Source organism: Anomaloglossus baeobatrachus, chromosome 1 (genome assembly GCF_048569485.1).
Source record: "Anomaloglossus baeobatrachus isolate aAnoBae1 chromosome 1, aAnoBae1.hap1, whole genome shotgun sequence".
NCBI lineage: Eukaryota > Metazoa > Chordata > Amphibia > Anura > Aromobatidae > Anomaloglossus > Anomaloglossus baeobatrachus.
The window spans coordinates 530,999,078-531,019,829 of NC_134353.1; the positions used below are offsets into that span (position 1 = coordinate 530,999,078).

Below are 20,752 nucleotides of genomic sequence, written 5' to 3' on the forward strand. Positions count from 1 at the left end.
GGCAATACTGGACTGTAAGGGCAATACTGGACTGTAAGGGCAATACTGGACTGTAAGGGCAATACTGGACTGTAAGGGCAATACTGGACTGTAAGGGCAATACTGGACTGTAAGGGCAATACTGGACTGTAAGGGCAATACTGGACTGTAAGGGCAATACTGGACTGTAAGGGCAATACTGGACTGTAAGGGCAATACTGGACTGTAAGGGCAATACTGGACTGTAAGGGCAATACTGGACTGTAAGGGCAATACTGGACTGTAAGGGCAATACTGGACTGTAAGGGCAATACTGGACTGTAAGGGCAATACTGGACTGTAAGGGCAATACTGGACTGTAAGGGCAATACTGGACTGTAAGGGCAATACTGGACTGTAAGGGCAATACTGGACTGTAAGGGCAATACTGGACTGTAAGGGCAATACTGGACTGTAAGGGCAATACTGGACTGTAAGGCATACCTAGGTTTTAGAGGTGGATAGTAGGGAGGGGTCATGATGCACTGTTATGGAGTAATGTAGCCCCATCCTAGTATATGATTGCAACCAGTAATTAAAGTGCTATATTGTTGGATTCAGGTCCTCAGCTGTTTTTTGCTACATCTGAGATTAACATGTATGCAGACAGATTCCCTTTATTATGGTTCTGGACCTGCCCCCATATTGAGAGCAGTGCTGCTGCGAGAAAACAAAAACTAAAAAAAAACCACTCCTGAGGGGGAATAATGTCAGGCATAGGGGTGGAAACAGCACTGCTTCAGTCACCGCTCCATCTATAGTAAGTGATGGCTGTAACTGCAACAAATGGTCCCTGCATTAGAGCCAGCTTTCAGATTCTCCCATTACAGAAATTGTAGCTGGTGATTGTGAAGTTCTATGAAGCACTGCCAGTGGGGTCTTAGAAGAACTTGCATTGTCAGTGTGCCTCTAGCTCCTCCCTTCAAAAGAGGTGAATTCTAAAGATTCCATGGAGTAATCTGGAAGTTTAAAGCTTGCCTTCAGACCACAGATTTTACCCATCAACTATGGTTGTGAAGTTTATACACATCTGACAGACAAGTCAATGCAGTATTTTATTAACATACAAAAGTGCATTAAAACAGTTACATACTGGGGGTTATACATTAGTGATGCTGGTTACAGTTAAGCTGGATTTGTGAAGACAAAAATAAAGACAAGGGTCAATGACCGCCAACCCCCTTCACATCTTCCATGGTCTGTTGCCAGATACTGGCCCTCTGATTAAGGGGAAAGCAAGGAGATGGAAAACAAATGACAAGTCAGTGATGTTTGACAGTTCAGGTGGGTTTTACTTTTTGTCTGAGCCTCCATCATCAATTTCTTCCTCCTTATCTTGGCTACCAGCCAGTTCTGGAGTGAAGTGACCTACCAGCCAATTTAGTGGAGTGTTATTTATAAAGTAGGTTATCATCTCATCCATACCATCCTTTATTTGTGTAATCTTGTCCTTAGTGGCGGTTAAGAGGCTGTCAGACATGTCTCTGAAGGAAGAGGCAGAGTGGAAGTTTTGATAGATATCTGCAGCCATGGCACTAATACTTTGAGCCTTGTTCTGAAGGTTTTGCTGAAGACCTTGGACACTGGAGACCAGAGACAGACATGTGCTTTGCAGGTGATTAGCAAGATGCCGGGCAATAGCCAGTGTGCGAGATTCAATCTGCTGAAAGGAGAAGAAATGTTATGTTTCCAGTACACAGATGATGCCTAGCATAAGACTCAAGGGAATGTCATTACCTCTGCACCCTCAGTTTCTCCACCAGCATCTTCTCTGGAGCCTTTTGTCCACTCCACCCACTTGTTGTATATGTTCTCCTGAGCATCATGGATCTTCTGATTTGCATTATTCATGTTCTTTCTTGCATATTCAATCTGAAAAGTTGTATATAAGCAGGTGAGATTATATGCACTACATTTGGCTTATTCAGGTACCCTGAAATATCCTCAATATCAGAGCCAGAACCAAGATTATTATGCTTGTCAGGCAAGTGTTTGTCAAATTTCAGAAATCAATAGCACTCACCTGTATTATACTACACCCCTATAAAACTACACTACACCTGCCCCCCCCCATATACCACACCTGTAAAACTACATTCTCATATCCTACACCCCAAATATTTGTCAGTTACCCCCCTTCCCCCCCATTGTCTTCACAGGTTACTAATAACCACTCACCTCTTTTTGTCCCCTCCTCAGGCACCTCTGTACAAGTCCCCCGCTGAGCAGCTTCTCTTTCACATGCCCAGGCTGCGCCGATGCTGTACTCCTAGGAGCCGCTGCTTCTCTCCGTACAGGCCCCGCCGCTTCAGCTTCTTCTCATGCCGGGCGGGAACTTTTCAACTGACACCCGCACGCCGTACTGATGATATCAGGGCGCGTGCGTGTCATAGAAAAGTGTCGGGCAGGGTACAGAGGAGAGATTCCTGCGTTCCGCTCTTACACTGTGTGGCGCTACAGGATCTGTCCTGTTCCCTGCCCAGCATGCAGCGTGTGATGAGGGCAATCTGACCACAGGCCTCCCGGAGCCTGGAGCTCTGGACAACAGGTCAGATTGCCCTCATCACTGACCGGCAAGCAAGGACGCCCTGAACCATTATCAAAATTCATAGTGTTAAAAACAAAAACCATATTCAGTGAGGAATTTCCCATTACAGAGGGGATCTCCTTAGGAACAACTGCAATCTCTTAAGCTGATCTGCAAGATTCAGCCAGACAGCATTCTTCATATGAAAGCTAACCTATACATTGAAAATTTAGGACTGGTTTTTGGTTACATTATAGTGCAAGATCTCTAATCTGCAAAGTTTTCCAGATAAGAATCAATTTGTTAAACTCAAGAAGTGTCAAATTACAAGTAAAAACAAACCACACGGCACCTTTTAGCAGAAAAAGGCAAGTGTGAATAGATACAAGCTGCTGTGTGTACAAGTGGGGCAATTCAAAAGATGCAAGAGTAGAGGCCTTTAATATTTGCACCATCCTTTTATGAATCACCCCTTGTACAGAATACAGAAGCACTGGTGGAGAGGGTTTTTGTTAAGACTTCTCTACATTGGGCTGATAGCAATGCTTAGTCAAAGGTTTCAATGAATGCTGAATCCCATTTAAAAAAGGGGAGGGATGCCCACATTAAACATTTAACTTGTTTCATCTTGGAACGTTAAATTCTGCAATTTGATAATAAACCTGCACTGAAACCTTTTAAAGTGCGCTGTTGCAATATTCTGTAGTGGCGGTCTTTTAATGTAGAGTACTGGGTGGGAGAAGCACAAGTCACTGAGTGCACAGACTAAACAGACCATAGGAGAGTTTCTGCCTCAGTCCTGAGCTTGGCTATCACGGACATTGAGGAGCTCAGAACTGGAGAGGTGACAGACTGGTAAGAAGTTATTAGATGTTCAGAAAGCAGCATCTACAAGACCCAGCTGTTGTCAGTTATGGGCACCTTGCACCTCTCCCACTGCCCCAGGGCTGAGAGCTGTGCAGACCATGAACTGGAACACTCTGCAATGGGCAGATATAGCCATGATTGGATGCTACACCACAATTGAGATACCACAGGATCATGTTAAAACATTCAATTGGCCCTTATGCCAAGATCTGTTGATTCAAGTGTACTTTTGTAGGACAAGTACATTAAACCATTTGTAGACCTTTAATCTGAGTCATTTGATTATTGGCTCTAGGTTGTACCAGAAAAGGTCACCTTGTGGCTGATGGGCTACCATGAATATGAGTACCAAGTACACAAATTTTATGATTCTATTCCATGTAGCAGCAATGGAGCGTAGCCTTAATGTAGATGATTTCTCAGTACATTTGAATTACATGTACTAACCAGGTCAATGGTGTTCTGGAGCTGAGCAATGGCTTCCTGACTCCTGCATTTGGCATCCTTCACACTGGTCAGGGCCTGTTGATAAGCACGCTTGCGGGCCTTAGTAGAGAGGGATCCCAGGCGCATGTAGTAGCCAGGCTTATCTTGGGACATCTCAATGCCTTGTGTTTCAGCTGTGTCCTTCGCTATAAAGAAATTTGTAATGCCCATATATTAACAGCTTAGCTGGGTACATTAGCTGGATGAACAAAATGCAGAAACATTAAGATTGTGATTACAAAGATGGAGGGGGGGGGGGGATGACAAACCAAAGCACCCCTTTAAAAGATTAATATGGTGAGAGAAGCTGCATGAAGCTGAGGCAGCCTCCTGTGATATCACATTTTAGACATCACCAGAAATGCAGTAAGATATTAGCCAAATCTAGGGCATTTTAGTTGGGAAGTTGGTTAAATTGGCATTCAGTGACAGACCAGCCTTTCAAAGGTCACAAGAAATAAAACTTTGTGCCCATTTATAAAAATGGAAATTACCCTTTAGTCAGGCTAGTTTTTTTGGCCTGAAACCAACAACTCTCACGTACCCTGTCCACAAAGGTAGGCAAGTTTCCCAGGCTGGGTCACCATTGGCTTGCTAGGTTTCGCTTACCTAGCTCTTCATCTGTTTGTGGCAGGTATTGTTCCAGAAGATATTCAGACCTAGTTAGTGCAGAGTCCACACGGTCGCTTATGATCTGCACTACACGGCTTCCCAGAACAGTATTAATGCTGCCATTTACAACAGCCTTAGACATCTCCACACTCTCCTGAACAGCTCCCTTGGTTTTATCCACTACTCCTGTGATACTATGGATAACAGCATCTCTGGCACCAACAACTGCTTCTGAGGCATTAGCCACAACCTAAAATGTACAAGATGACACCTCTAATATGACAGTAGGTAAAGTTTAAGGGGGGTGGGGGGGGGGGGGGGTTGTCCACTAAGACTGCCCCTGTAAAAATAAGCCTATACCCCATTGGTGAAGTTGCAGAGATGTCAAGCCACATTCCCAGGGCCCACATAACATGCGGGACCCGCGACCAATAAGCACCCAGTATCTCCCCAACTGGACATTTCAGCAGGATGTGAGCGCTGTGCTGACTTCCTGCTCAAAAATGTCCAAAGGTGGGGAGAAGGACGCCAGTGGAGATTGGTAATGGGGCAAGTGGGTCATCATGTGGAGCCTGGAGAAGAGTATAGGCACATTTATTTATGTGAGCAAACAAGGGGACTGAGATGGGGGTTGTTTAAGTAGTGGACACCTTCTTTAAGGCTCTACATGACTTCAGTAGCTTACCTTTTCAGAAGACTGATACAGAATAGGCAACCTTTCTTCAATTTTATCAAGTCCAACGCAGGCAATATTGTTTGCCAGAGCAACTGGGAAGGGAGAGGGGAAAAGAACAAAGTTACATCTACATATTGATGCCAGCAGAGTTCTGGCAAATACTGGCAAGGTGCTATGCATACTTCTGATGCTAGGAGAGAATGGACTGTAGGTTACAAGATACAGCCCTTCCATGATACAGGCCTTGTTTATGTTTCTAGTGTGAAGAATAAAGGTGAGTGAATCAGGCAAATTTGGAATTTGTGTGGCATCTCCTGGGAAATATGCCGAGAAGATATTCTATTTGAATTTAGGCGATGTACACATGCTGAATCTGTGTGGTGACCAAAAAAAAAAAAAAATGAAGCCTGTGATTACAAAATGCAGACTGGGACTCAAAAATAGAAATCAAAATTATGAGTATGCTATACTAACCAAGTCACTGGTGTGGCTGTAACTGCTCCCGTGGCCTCATTCACTTCTGGGGCTACTCATAACCTTCATTTACATATGCACCGCTTCCCCTGCCCACTGCTGTGGTTGCAGTCAGAAACCCACACACACACTTAGTGACTGACACTTGCAGTTACTGACCAGGTCTATTGCACAGTAAAAACATAGGGTCCCCCTAGCACAGAAAGCTTATGGCTACAACTCCTAGCCATGTGCTTATCTTTCCTGTGTTTCAAAACAGAAAACTGCATTTAAAAAACAAAAAAATCCAAACACATGTGCAGTCCCTCCAATATTGATACCCAAGAGCCCAGCATCTAGGGGCTGGTATGCTCAGGCTAGGGAGAGTCATGCTTTTTGGGCTCCGCCGAGGCTACAAATCCTACAGCTGCCCAGGATTGCTGGTACTTTACCTGGCTCTTGCTGATTGCCCTGAGATTGCAGTTTAAGGGGGGGGTTCAGGGGTGATGTCAGCTCACAGCTGCCACCAAGACTCAAATTAGTAATAGGAGGCAGCTGAGACCTCACTCCCACATTACTAATCTGTAAGTGAGAAGAAATAAAAACTAAAAAGACTTTGGTTGGTTAACTTTACCTCAGGTGACTTCAGTGATCTCACTTGAGTTAATTGAGGTCCCCAGAGGTCAGGTTACCTGTGGTCACAGGTGGAAGGCAGTGAGAACCTCCAGCTGTAGCTAACCAGAGTGATGTCACAGCTGATCGCAAGGCTCAGTCTGCCTAAAACTCAGTAGGCAGTCATATTCCATGACTGCACACCAACTTGAGATTAAAATGCCCCTCCCTACCTCCAGTGTTTATCCTGTCCCTTCAGGAGAGTTGCATGACAGGTGCTCCTAGCATGGTGCAAATTTAACCAGATTAAAGGATTACAGGCTCAGGGGTCTCAGCCTTGTCAAGCTACCAAGGGACCAGGGCCGCCACTAGGAGTCCCATACTGGCAAAATTTTCGGGCCCCCTTGGGACTCTGCCCAGGCTCAACCCCCAGCTCCGCCTCCACCACTCAAACTTCCTAGCCTCACTGCTACTTTTGCAATAACACTCAGCCATAGCCTCAGCCATAGATTAAGCTATATACGTCCACCCACAGCTACATATTGCACACTATGCAGGACACATCTTACACAACACATACAGACAGCACATAAATGAGTCACATTATACTCACCTGCCCTTGATGCAATTCAGCGCCCTCCCATGCATCTAGCTGAGGTAAGGCAGGGGTTGGGAGGCCCCCCCCAGTCTGAGATCACCTGAACCTGTCTGGGATCAGCGCCCCTACCCCAGGCTGAGAGCAGTGGGCCCCCCCCCGGTCTGAGATGAGCGGGCGGGCCACCTCACACACCCTGGCGAATGTCTTCAGCTCACAGCGCTTACCTGTCCCGCTGGCTGCCGCATCCTAGCCACCTCTGCCGCCGTTACATGCAGGAGGGTAATGAGGTCGCAGAGTGATGACATCACCACACTGCTGCAAGGTCCAGCAATGATGTGCCGGCGCCCTGCTCCAATGACTGCCTCCACTCCACCAGATGGCCAATTTGCATTCTCCGCCCTGTCACATGCAAATAGTGATTATAGTCATAAGAAGGTGAAGTGACACCACCGGGCAACTGTGACTGGGGCCTGGTGAAGGAGGGGCCCATCCTGCCGGGGGCTTAATAAAAATAAGTATTTACCCTGGGCCTGTCCGGGCCCCCTACACCAGGCACAGTAGTAATGCCCTGATTGCAGCCCTGCAAGGGCCAACACCTTTAAGAAAGGTCCCTCAGCCATCACTTGCTATAAGAATGGAGATTCCCCCGAGCCCACCCTCCCTGCCAAGCAGTCCAGTGCTAACAAGTCACATTTTTCACAAAGGAATCGCCTTCTAGAGAAAATTGGATTTAGCGCAATAGGACAATTGTAGAACCACAGACCTTTTTATAGTAGCCCAGGATCCCACCCTTCACATTAAATGGGTCCCGGCAAAGAAAAAGTAAAGGTCTTACCATGATAAACTGGGTACAAAAAAAAAAAAAAAAAAAAAAAAAAAAAATATAAGCTGAGGCTTCCGCTTTGTTATCACAATTTGATTAATACCAAATGCAGCCTTTTATATTGCTTGATTAATATGCATTTTAATATCCTAATCTATGCCCTGTCAGGAACAAAGATACTGACAGAATGCAGAGCATCTCTTTAAGACTCCCCTGATGAGTAACTAATGAAATGCGTTGGGTGGATGCATATTGATCAAGCAAGATAAAGAAAGGCTGCATTTGGTATTTATTAATCAAATTGTGATAACCAAGAGGACACCTCATCTGGTGGCAGAGAGCTCCATAGTCTACCTCAGGCTCACTGGTCTCACAAGAAAATCTAGGGTCTCCCTGCTCTCAAATGAAGAATCACTCTGGGATTTAAAGAGACCCTCGTTCCTCTAGATGTTCCCTGGTCACCATTGAAGGCTGTGTATATGTCTACACTAGTGACAATTATACACTAATGGAGTATAGTCCATTCCTAGTTAGGCAGTCTGCCCCAGGTGGTAGAGGGTTTGTTTTTTTATACCAGCTCAGGATAGGACTAGGTTACTGTATGGCGGGTCCATCATTACCCAAGGCACAGTCCTTGGACTTCTGGGGCCAGAATGTGACCTCTGGTGGAACAGGCTTGGCAATTTCTGGGTGTTCTGGATCCTAAAACAGGCATGTTACTTCTCAATGAGAAACCTTTGTATGCAGTGCATATTGTTTCAGATTGATCATACTATCCAGATTTCTGGAGTTTACAAATTGGTTACTATATCTAACCAAGTTCTTGCCTGGGACTTGGGTCCTAAAAGGAGTTGTCCAGTAAACAACACTTTTTTTCTCAGAAATCTTATGTTCCTTTCCACACGTTATTTTAACACTATTACCTTTTATTGTTCTCTAGCAGCACATCCTCATTGTTGGCTCCAGCTGATGGGGTTAATATCTCTCCTGACTTCCTGGGTTCAGTTCCCACAACTTCCATGATCCTTTGCAGTGGCCTGTAGGACTGCATCTATCACACCCACTCAGCACTCCACCCAAACGCCTCCCTGCCATCTTCCCTGTCTCTGCATGTTATCGAAGCACAGAGAAATCACATCAATGACAGCAGCAGCTCCATCTCTGCACAGCCAGGGAAAACACACTGCTCTGCAGATGCACACTGTGCTCTGCGATAAAATATACTCACCTGTGTAGCACTACTCTGCAGGAAGTGAAAATAGACCTACAATAAGAATTTACATTGATAGTGAAAAGTTAAAAAAAGATAAGGGTGAACCACCACTTTAAGGCTTCTGTACCCCCCTGAGCCATTTGGTATTGCTCCTGTGGAACGATCTGGAAAATGGGAATTACACCTACTGGTAATTCAGTTTCCATTAGTCCCTCAGGATAACACCCTTACTTCCATCCTCTTAGTAACTCATTGGCAAAATAAACTGTATTTGTTGGTATAAATAGTGTATCCCCCCCTCTGCAAGTACTAGAAAAAGACACTGGAGGGTGGAGGGGGTCTTTTAACCTCTGATCCTGTCCCTGTATAGGTCAAGGGGATTACCCCCTGTAGTGCTGTCATGAGAGAATACTGGAAACTGAGTTACCAGTAGGTGCATTTCATTTCAAAATAAGGATTTTGGGGGGCTTCTTTTGATAACAGATTACTGATGGAGGGGGTCTGAGATGCCTCACATTACTGATCTAGGGCTTCGTGGCAGCTGTGGGCTGTAATTAAGCCCGTTAGCCCAATTGCCACCACACCAATTAGGAAGAGCCAGGTAAAGTGGCAGGATTGTAACATCTAATGAATGCAGCAATCCTGGGCAGCTGCCGGCTGCCTTTTCTTCTTTTTGGCTGAGGAATGGTGCACCACAAGCATGAGTCTTCTCAGCCTGAGAAACCCAGCTCCCAGCTGTCTGGCTTTATCAGGGAACTGTACACTTTTCTACCTACTTTTGTACATAAAAGCAGCATGTGTTTCCTCCTCTTTTGCTACACAGCCAAGATAAGCTCATGGCTGGGGCTGACAGCCGCTGTAGGCTGTGCTTAGTATCATAATATGGTGAGGCCCCTATGAAATTTTACGGTACAATATATACCTGCTCACCAGCATCTGATTGGAAGCATCAGACATGCTATCACTGTGTGCGCGTGCACATGTCTGCCTGCAACCAATCAGATGCTGGTGGGTGGGGAAAGAAGGCATATTCAAAATAGGTAATGAGTGGCTTGGAAGTGAATGAGTGACTGTGGGAGCTTACAGCTGCACCGGTGACAAGGCAAGTATAAAGATTTGCTCCTACCCCTTTGTGCCAGATTCTGGTCCCAATAGACTAGGAAAAGGCAACTGGCCAGATGCAGGGATCAATCACTGCCCACCGAGTCAGCAGGGGATTGATCTGCAAGTCCTCCCATCACTAATTAGAAACTCTGCTACAAAATGTAAAGAAACATGCAGCTTCTGAGGTCATCACAATAATGTAATAGAAAAAAACTGCAAATATAGCCACAGTAAAAATGAAGTCTCAGACCATACTGGGGAAGGAAATGCATGCAATTTTGGTATCAAAACTGGTAAAATAATGCAGTGTGAGCATGTAGCCTTAATGTCTTGCACCCACAATGCTCAATGAACCACTATCCGCCTGACAGCTCTGATGAGGGCCAAAAGGGTTCTGTGCAAGCGCTCAAAAGTCCAAGAAAATGCACCATAACCTTGGCTGCACTGAACCATCCTGGACATCAGCAGGAAATCCCATTTCTGTGAAAGGCTCAGGGTTACTAGAAGCAGTGAGGATTGGAAAGTAGACTATGGCTCTGCATCATAAAGGCTGAAAAAAAAACAAACACCAAACAACCCACAAGTCTGCATTCTGGAAATAAGAATTATTCTTACCGATAATTCGGTTTCTAGGACCTTCCACGACAGCATAGGAGGTTGTCTCTCCACGCCCTAATTGGGACAGGAAGTTCAAGAGGTTTAAAAGGACCCTCCCACCTCCCACAGCCAGTGTCTTACAAAGAATCCATAGCATATGAGAAGTACTACACATTCAGGAATATATGAATACATAGGGGAGGGAATTACCTGCTGTCGTGGAAGGTCCTAGAAACCGAATTATCGGTAAGAATAATTCTTATTTCTCTAGTCCCTTCCACGACAGCATAGGAGGAATACCAAAGAATTGATACCTAGGGGGGGACCACAGCCTGCAGGACCCTCCTGCCAAAGGCCAAATCCCTGTTGGAATCCAGATCCAACCGATAATGCTTCGTGAAAGTATGGAGCGAAGACCACGTAACCGCCTTGCAGATCTGCTCAGGGGAGGCCCCTGCCCGTTCGGCCCAGGAGGCAGAGGTAGCCCTGGTGGAGTGCGCCGTGAATCCAGTAGGTGGAGAGAGATGCTGAGCGAGGTAGGCATCTCTAATTGCCCGCACAATCCAGTTGGCGACGGTACTCTTAGCCACCTTTTTGCCCTTATTGCGGCCAAAGGGCTGGATGAACAGATTAGAATCAAGGCGCCAAGAAGCAGTAACCTCTAGGTAGTGCAACACTATCCGACGGACATCCAAAGAATGAAACACTTCCTCACCCGGAGTCCGAGGATTCTGACAGAAGGAAGGCAGGACGATGGACTGCGAACGGTGAAAATCCGAAACCACCTTGGGAAGGAAGGAAGGGTCCAGCTGAAAAACAATGCTGTCATCCCTGATGGTCAGGTAAGGTTCCCTAACAGACAAAGCCTGAAGTTCGCCGACTCTGCGAGCTGATGTAATAGCCACAAGAAAGGCAGTCTTGTGAGAAAGGGAACGAATGTTACAAGAGCACAGAGGTTCAAACGGAGACTGAGATAGACCTGTAAGGACCGTATTGAGATCCCAGCGAGGCGTCAGGACCCTCTGACGTGGACAGAGTCTACTAGCGGACACAAAGAACCGACGGATCCAACGATGATCTGCCAGAGCCGTGTCAAAGACTGCACTGAGAGCTGACACCTGAACTTTCAGGGTGCTAGGCCTAAGACCTAAGTCTAACCCACTCTGGAGAAAGTCCAGAATCTGCGCAATATTTGGTCGAAGAGGGTCAGGAGGCCGAGAACCACACCAGGAGGAAAATCTCTTCCAGATTTTGTTGTATATACTATTAGTCACAGGTTTACGGTTCTTCTGTAGTGTAGCCACAACTTTGTCAGAAAGCCCTTGGGCCTTCAGTGCCCGGGCCTCAGAAGCCAGGCAGCCAAGTTGAGTTTCTGGGGAGCCGGATGGAAAATCGGACCCTGTGACAGTAAGCTGGGGTCCGAACCTAAGAGGACTGGGCCGTCGATTCCTAGCGTCATGACCAGGCTGTACCAACTCCTCCGGGGCCACAGAGGGGCTACCAGTATGGTTGGGACCCCCTCGTCTCTGATCTTCCTCAGGGCCCGTGCGAGAAGAGGAAGAGGGGGGGAATGCGTAAACGAGGCGAAAGGACCATCTGTGGCAGAAAGCGTCTACCCCTAACGCCCCGTCCCTTGGGTTCAGGGAGAAATATGTTGCGACCTTGCGATTCCCTGCCGAGGCAAAGAGGTCTACCTCTGGTGCACCCCACCTTGCCACTAGAGAGCAGAACACCGCCTGATCCAGGCTCCATTCCCCTGGATGAACATCCCGACGACTCAGGAAATCCGCCTGAAGATTGAGGGAGCCCTTCAGATGGACCGCAGAAAGGGAGAGCAGAGATTGTTCTGCCCATTGAAAGATTCGGGAGGATACCGACTTCAGGGCGCCTGAGCGTGTACTGCCCTGATGGCGGAGATGTGCCACTGTTGTGACATTGTCTGAATATACCAGGACGTGAGAGTCCCGGACGAGGTCCTGAGCCGCAAGGAGGGCTTCCCTGACTGCCCTGAGCTCCCGGTAGTTGGATGATTGGGAGCTGACGTAAGGACTCCAGACCCCTTGAAATGGGGAATTTGCCACCATTGCCCCCCATCCTCGTAGGCTGGCATCTGTGGTCAGTGTAACCAGGGGTTTCTGAGTCCAGGCAACCCCCACCCGCAGGTTGGCGGGACTCAGCCACCAGAGAAGGGATGAGGAGACGGACTCCGAGAGGCGAAACCGTCTGTTTAGGGATGACGGGAGTCTGTCCCAATGTGCCAGGATATGATCCTGGAGACACCGAGAATGGGCCTGAGCCCACCTGACTGAAGGAATGCAGGATGTCATGGAACCCAGAGCTGACATAGCCGCTCGAAGCGTCGGGCGAGCCTGCCTGTGGAGCTTTGATATTTTGGCTAACAGAGCTATCCTGTGGCCCTCTGGGAGAAAAGATGCCTGTCTGTCGGAGTCCAGCAGCACTCCGAGAAACTGCCGAGTGGAGGAGGGGGTTAACTGTGATTTTTTGAGATTGGGAATCCATCCCAGAGACCGAAGGATTCCCAAAGACCTTTCCACATGGCTCCGGAGGGTTGGAGCAGATGGAGCCATGAGAAGAAAGTCGTCCAAATATGGAACCAGACAGATACCCTGCAATCTCATGAAGGCGACCACCTCTGCCATGATCTTGGAAAAGATCCTTGGAGCTGAGGAGATCCCGAAGGGAAGTACATTGAATTGGAAATGAAGTACTTCCTCCCCGTGAAGCACCGCAAACCTGAGGTATTGCCTGTGTCCCGGATGGACGGGTACATGGAAGTAGGCGTCTTTCAGATCTATAGAGGCCATCTGATGGTGTAGACCTATCAGGGGAATAGCTGATTTCACTGACTCCATCTTGAACCGCCGGTACCTGACCTGACGGTTTAGACGTTTTAAATTGATAATTATACGGACGTCGCCGGATGGCTTCTTGACCAGGAAGAGACGGGAGTAGTGTCCTACCCCTTCTTCCTAACTCGGGACTGGGGAAACTACCCCCGAGTGCACTAGCTCTATAATCTTTGTGTACAACAGAGCCTGTGAACCCTGTGACGCCAGCGCAGTGACTCGGAGACCCGGAAGAGGGGGGGAAAGGAATTCTATGAGAAGACCGTCCGAGATGATCTTCAGAACCCATTGGCAGGTGGTTATGGACTGCCACTGAGGAAGAAACGCTGAGAGTCTTCCCCCCACCCGGGACGAGTCACTGTTTGTCCTGCTGAGGACGTTGCTGATGGGGAGGGATGAGGATGTTTCTCCCTCTACCTTTGGGATAGCTCCACCTGCCAGCCTTCCCTTTCCCTCTGGGCTGGGAGGCCTGAGGCATCGAGGGACGAAAGGACCGCTTCCTGTTAGGTCTAGGATCGGGCAAGGCCTTACGATCGGTCGCCTTGTCCAGGATATCATCCAGGGCAGGCCCAAACACTAAATCCCCTTTAAACGGAAGTGAACAAAGCCTCATTTTGGAGGTGGAGTCTCTGCTCCAGGCCTTAAGCCAGAGGGCACGTCGGGCAGAGTTAGAAAGCACCGAGGTCCTGGCTGCCAGGCGGACAGATTCCACCGAGGTATCTGCCAGAAAACAGATAGCCTTCCTAAGCAAGGGAAGGGATTCCAGTAATTCCTCCCCAGGGGTCCCTTGGGAAATATGAGCCTCCAACTGGTCTAACCACCTAATTAGGGACCTGGATACGCAGGTGGAGGCAATGTTGGCTTGAATAGAGGAAGACGATGCCTCCCAGGACCGCTTCATCAGGCCCTCTACCTTCCTATCCATCTGATCCTTCAGTTGGGAAGTATCCTCAAAGGGAAGAGCCGTTTGCTTAGCTACCCTAGCCACCTGAACGTCTACTCTTGGGACCTCCCAATGTAGTCCCGAAGGTTCCAGAGGAAACCGGCGTCTAAGGTCACTCCGTACCCGCCTCTCAGGAAATTCCCATTCCTGAGAGACAATATCCAAAACATTGGCATGAACTGGGAATCCCAACTGTTTGACTGACTTCAGGCCAGCAAACATTTCGTCCTGGATAGAAGGAAGAGACTGCACTTCCTCTAAACCCATAGTGCTCCGAACTGCCCCAATAAGATCCCCCAACTCTTCTGAGTGAAATAGCAAGGACTGGTCAGACCCCCCTGATGGAAATCCTTCATCAGGACCCTCAGAGGTGGAATCAGCGTCCTCCTGATCAGATGGGGTCGACTGGAGTCTCCTCTTTTTTGGAGGAGAGGGTCCAGGAGCAGGGCCAGGAGCAGGGCCAGGAGCAGGGCCAGGAGCAGGGCTAGGAACAGGAAGGGAGGCCAGAGAGGCCCTAATCTCCTGTTTCATCATGGACCGCAACTCATCTATCAGAGATGGTTGTTCGGCCCTAATAATCTGGTCCGTACATTGCTGGCAAAGCTTTTTATCCCATACTGCAGGGAGCTTTTTTATACAAATAGGACATTTTTTAATTTTTTCCACTCTGTCAGGTCTATCAGGCTTATCGGACTTGTCAGCTTTCTCTGACTTCTCAGGCTTCTCTGACTTTTCATTTCTGTCAGTTTCCTTGGTGGCCTTGTCCTCCTGGAAAACACAGACCATAGAGCCATAAATCACCTGATGAGACCTATGTCCGAGGGACCATTCCCCTCCATACTCACAGTAGCAGGGGGCACACTGGGTGCTGCAGAGGCTGCTGCAGCGGAAGACATGACAGGGAGCACGGTTGCTTACCATGATCTGATGTCTTCGTGGCAGCCCTTATGCAAAAGGGCCTGCCCCCCCAGTGACGGTGCATGTTCCCCGCCTCCCGCATCCGGTCCTGGGCAGGCCGTGTCACCGTCGGCGTGCCTCCACGCTGCCTCCGCAAAACCGGAAGCGCTCGACCGGAAGTCCGCAAGACCGGAAGTCCCGCCCCCGGGAGCACTTCCGGATCGCTCCGGCAGCGTGCATGCGGGAAGCGGCCGGCGGCTCAGGGAGGACGCCGGCCGGGGAGCTCAACAGCCTGCATCACCCCTCAGGAGGATCCGGAAGACTGGAGCAGCGGTCCCCCACAGCGTGAGGGAACAGCAAGGGAGGAGCGGTGAGGCCCGACCGATGCTGTCCGGCTTAAGGTACAGGGGAAGAAGAAAACAAAAAAAAAAAAAAAAAAAAAAATATACTGTAGTTCGCCGGCCACCACAGCATAGGAGAAAAACAAAACCTCTCCATGCCCCATGGGGACAGGAAAGACACTGGCTGTGGGAGGTGGGAGGGTCCTTTTAAACCTCTTGAACTTCCTGTCCCAATTAGGGCGTGGAGAGACAACCTCCTATGCTGTCGTGGAAGGGACTAGAGAAAATACAGATTTGTACATTTCAGTACTCCACTTGCAGATGAATTTGCTGATCTTCAGGACAAGTTGCCTTGCAGCAACCCACCAAGCATTCGGTGTGCAGATTACCACAGAATGACATGTTTGACAGTGACCACCATCGAGACGCTAAACCTACTTTGAGGCTCGAGTTTCTGCAGGATTGGCATGGCGCTGGTGATGGCCACAGAAGTGATGCTCTTCACACTTTTCTCTGCGACGTCACATACAGACTTCAGGTAGGGATGGTTGTCTTTAGTGGTCACGTAGGTGGAGGACACCATGTCATATGTAGAGCTCACAAATGGGAGGTTTATCAACCTTACCACCACATTCTACACAAGAAAAAAAGAACAACAAATCACTTGTACAGTCTGGTAATTCCATTCAAAATAAATTTCATTAAAATTAATTCTTCCATGAACTATATTAAATCCCCAGGGTCAGACTAATCAGTTTAGTCTCCATTTTACAACAACATGGCATGCTGCAATGATCACTGGATCCTAAAGATGCACCTAGGAAAAGGCATTACTTCTATAGCAATAAATGCTTACCAATAACAATCTTACCCAATTTCCATTGCCGCATCCATCCCCTCCTCAAGAATAAAACCTCTAATTATGCTGGATCACAGGAGTGCGGGACCTGGAGGCCACTAACAGGGTAAAGCATATGGACTGAAGGTAACAGATCAGACAGGTTTGGGGAGAGGGGGAACCATCTCTTGGGATTGTGCACTGGATGTCACAGCCAGGTTCCCATGATACCAAGTGACCACTGATGAATCCACTGCCAGATTACTTAACTGTGGACAGCAGTCTGATCATTGGAGTTCACACTGGGGATTGCTGTGCAGCCGTGTCCTGCAATCAGACAGGGTTCAACTGAGGGCTGCCTGCTGCTCAATTAACTGAGCTGAACCATTGCTGGATTGCAGGACAAAGCACCAGAGCAGTCCGGTCATGGGACTACATCAGGATGAGTTGTGTTACATCTAATGAATGTGCCATGTCTGGGTTGGCTGCAGGTTAGTATTTTTAGGCTGTTATGGGGCAATATCCACAGACCTTCTGAAACTGAATAACCAGCAGTCAGCTTTACCATGGATTGGTTAAAAAAAAAAAGAATATAAAAAGAAATACAGCACTTTTTTAATTTAAATAAATTGGGTGGATCTTTATTTTTCATAAACAGCCACAGTAAGGCTGCTTTCACACTACGTCTTTTTAACATGCGTCCTGAAATTATCCCCCCCACCCGCAAAAACAGATCCAGTGCAAATATGTTTTCACTTCAGTGCATTTGCAATGGACTCGCGTCCACATGCATTTGCGTGCGTTATAGTGAGGATCCAGCAACTTCCAGTTTAACTTTCCAAAAACGCTACTTGTAGCATTTTTGAGCTGCGTCCAAATACTGCAAATCGCTGGATCCTGACTAAACAGCACGCAAACGCATGTGAACGCTGGCATGCTGATACAGGATCCTGCTTGAGCATGCCCAGAAACCAGCCTGGCGTGATCAGTCCCTCTCTCCCCCTCCCCCCTCCTTAGAGCAGTGGACGCTCGTAACCAAGATAAATATCAGGTAACCAAGCAAAGCGCTTCTTAGTTACCCGATGTTAACCTTGGTTACAGCTTACTGCAGTTGTCAGATGCCGGCTCCCAGTCCATCACATTCAGTTCCCCTCACTCCCGATGACATGACTTCAATGCCCGCCCATAAACTTCAAGTGACAGGATCCTGGAAAATAACATGCGTTTCTTTGCAAAACAGGATCTGCTTTCGCAGCAAAAAAACATTTATGAGGCATTGGGGCATGTTAGAAAAACAGTGTGAAAGCAGTCCCCTGGAGGCTGCAGCTAGTTTTACCCCTGCTGGTAATCAAAAATATGGCAAAACCACATGCCATTCATTACGTTATTTTACACTACCATACAATAAATCAGATACTAAAAGAAGGGGGGCATATCTAGCAGTCTGCAGACACTGGCACACAGTGGGCAGGGGAAAAGTGAATATTCATGAAGCTTAATGAGCAGGCCAGGAGAAGTGTGACTGCAGTGTAATCTTCCAGGAAATATGTATAAGGCTGTGCCCACGTTTGTGCGCTCTGCACTGCAACGTCCGCTTCAGAGCGCAGCTGAAAAGCTCCGTTCTGAAACTTTGCCGACTGCAGAATTCGTGCGCTCTGGATGCTGCCTCTCCCTATAGACAGAATGGAGACAGCATGCAAAGCGCACAAAAGTAGTGACATGTTGCTTTTTAGAACGCAGTGATTTGGCAGCATGCAAATCGCTGCGTTCTAAAACGCAACGTGGGCATGGATTATGCACAAAGATTGCATGTGTCCTGCATCCCCTGCACAGTTACGCTGCAGTGCAGAACGCAGCGTAACTGCATGCAATACGCACACGTGGGCACACTGCTCTTAACCCCTTAGCAGCCACCTAGCCCTTACTCCAACCATTTTACAGCACAGAAAGTCTTATCCCCATTTACTTCTATGGGGTTTGTTGTCTTGGGTCAGGTTTCGTTTCCAGATATAACTTCTCATTCCATATTAGACAAACCCAAATGTGCATGGGTCTGCTCATCTCTATTAAACAATCAGCATGTAGGCAACTAGAGATGTGCTGTCAATCATAATACGCACAGATAATGGTTTATCAGACACTTCTAAATATGTCATGAAGACCACCTTGTCTAAATGAGCCATTAGAGAAAAGTGGAGAAATCCAGACTTCAAAACCAACTAATCTGTTTACATGCCCATGCAGCTTTCAGAGACAAATCCAGAAGACCCCTCACATTAGGAGTCTGTCCATTTCTAAATAAGCCTCACTTTCATATGCAAATAAGGCTGAAGGGTTATGGTAGCCTTCATGCCTTTGCCATTCCAGCTCTATTCCTCACCCAGCACCACCTCTTGCTAGAATGAGCCTCTATGCTGGGTAACCTCAGGCAATGGAGCTCTCAATGAAGTAGTAAGCGGTGGCAGAGCTGGAGTGACAGGTGTCAGATCCCCAACCTCATTTTCACATGAATTAAAAACACTGATTTCTCAAAGACTGGCCATGTAAAGGTTGTGCTGAGCTTGATTTCTGGAATCTACATGCACATTACGGGGGTGAGAGCCTGCTGACAGATCCCTTTACATGCATCACATATGCATTAGATCATCTCTGAAAATAAAGAATTCAGGACCCTCACTAAGGGGTTAAAGCTGATGAGCCGCACTCACTGCAGCACCTGCTCAATGCCAGCACTGACCACAGCACAGACTGCAGGTATAGGAAGACACCCATAGGAGCACAGCCATTTCCATCAGTGATCAGATCATGTACTGCTCTACAGCTCCACACAGCGCTACAGAACAGTCCTGGCCATAATCCTCACATGGAAGCACCAACACCTGGAGACCTGCACCAAACCCGACCTGAGGTGGGCACTGCCAGCAGATCCTGTGCACCTGGGGCACTACACAGCCTGGCACCAGCAGATGGCAGATACCAGAGAGCCTCCCACAGGGCATATACCAGGGGCACTGAGGAGCCACCTACTGCTGCACTAATAGTGAGGGGCTCAGACCCCACAGTAAGGGGCAGACTATAAGCTCCACTACATCTGCTCCCTCCATGCCCAATATATACCAGGGTGGAAACATTACCTGCTGCTGCTGCTGCTCCATTGTCTCAGCCATGTCACTAGGGAAATACCTACAAAAAAATAAATTCAAGAAAACAAGTAAAAACCTCACTACATCAGCACCAAAACCACCACAGGCGCGCACTGCCACCAACAACTCACACAAACTGCCAGAGAGGAATGAGCACTCCTCGGGCGTCTGCGCACTTATAGACGGATAACCACGCCCACCTGACTATGCGCGGTCTCCGGAGGCTCCCTGCAGTCAGCTGACTGGTGACGTCACAGTCTGCTCTCCTGACTGAGGGCGGCTGTGCGCGGCGTGCAGGGGTCACGGTGTGACTGACAGTTGTGTGGTGAGGCCGGTAACGGGGGCGTGTTATGTGCTGGAGGAGCCTGTACACACGGCAGTTATTGTGGGGATAGTGGGAGTGGGGTCTGGTGTAATATATGTATCACTTCTCCCTGCACACAGGGCATTAGAGCCCATACACAGGGCAGTTATTGTGGGGATAGTGGGAGTGGGGTCTGGTGTAATGTATGTATCACTTCTCCCTGCACACAGGGCATTAGAGCCCATACACAGGGCAGTTATTGTGGGGATAATGGGAGTGGGGTCTGGTGTAATGTATGTATCACTTCTCCCTGCACACAGGGCATTAGAGCCCATACACAGGGCAGTTATTGTGGGGATAATGGGAGTGGGCTCTGGTGTAATGTATGTATCACTTCTCCCTGCACACAGGGCATTAGAGCCCATACACAGGGCAGTTATTGTGGGGATAGTGGGAGTGGGGTCTGGTGTAATGTATGTATCACTTCTCCCTGCACACAGGGCATTAGAGCCCCATACACATGGCAGTTATTGTGGGGATAATGGGAGTGGGGTCTGGTGTAATGTATGTATCACTTCTCCCTGCACACAGGACATTAGAGCCCCATACACAGGGCAGTTATTGTGGGGAGAATGGGAGTGGGGTCTGGTGTAATGTATGTATCACTTCTCCCTGCACACAGGGCATTAGAGCCCCATACACAGGGCAGTTATTGTGGGGAGAATGGGAGTGGGGTCTGGTGTAATGTATGTATCACTTCTCCCTGCACACAGGGCATTAGAGCCCCATACACAGGGCAGTTATTGTGGGGAGAATGGGAGTGGGGTCTGGTG

The 20,752-nt window shown here is 48.1% G+C and overlaps 1 protein-coding gene across 2 annotated transcripts; it reads right to left on the bottom strand.

Annotated features, from left to right (window-relative positions):
* Positions 1–1,095: 1,095 nt before the first annotated feature.
* LOC142296066 (perilipin-2-like) lies at positions 1,096–19,649 on the bottom strand. Of its 2 annotated transcripts, none has more exons than XM_075339288.1 (7): positions 19,607–19,649; positions 16,073–16,268; positions 5,196–5,278; positions 4,508–4,760; positions 3,860–4,044; positions 1,756–1,890; positions 1,096–1,678 (listed from the first exon to the last, which is right to left on the bottom strand). In XM_075339288.1, the coding sequence occupies exons 1-7, from the start codon at positions 19,637–19,639 to the stop codon at positions 1,310–1,312; spliced, it is 1,254 nt and encodes a 417-aa protein (XP_075195403.1). In that variant the 5' UTR covers positions 19,640–19,649; the 3' UTR covers positions 1,096–1,309. The 2 variants fall into 2 exon arrangements, with proteins under 2 accessions (XP_075195403.1, XP_075195395.1); XM_075339280.1 differs by having other exon boundaries at positions 1,096–1,681.
* Positions 19,650–20,752: the final 1,103 nt, after the last annotated feature.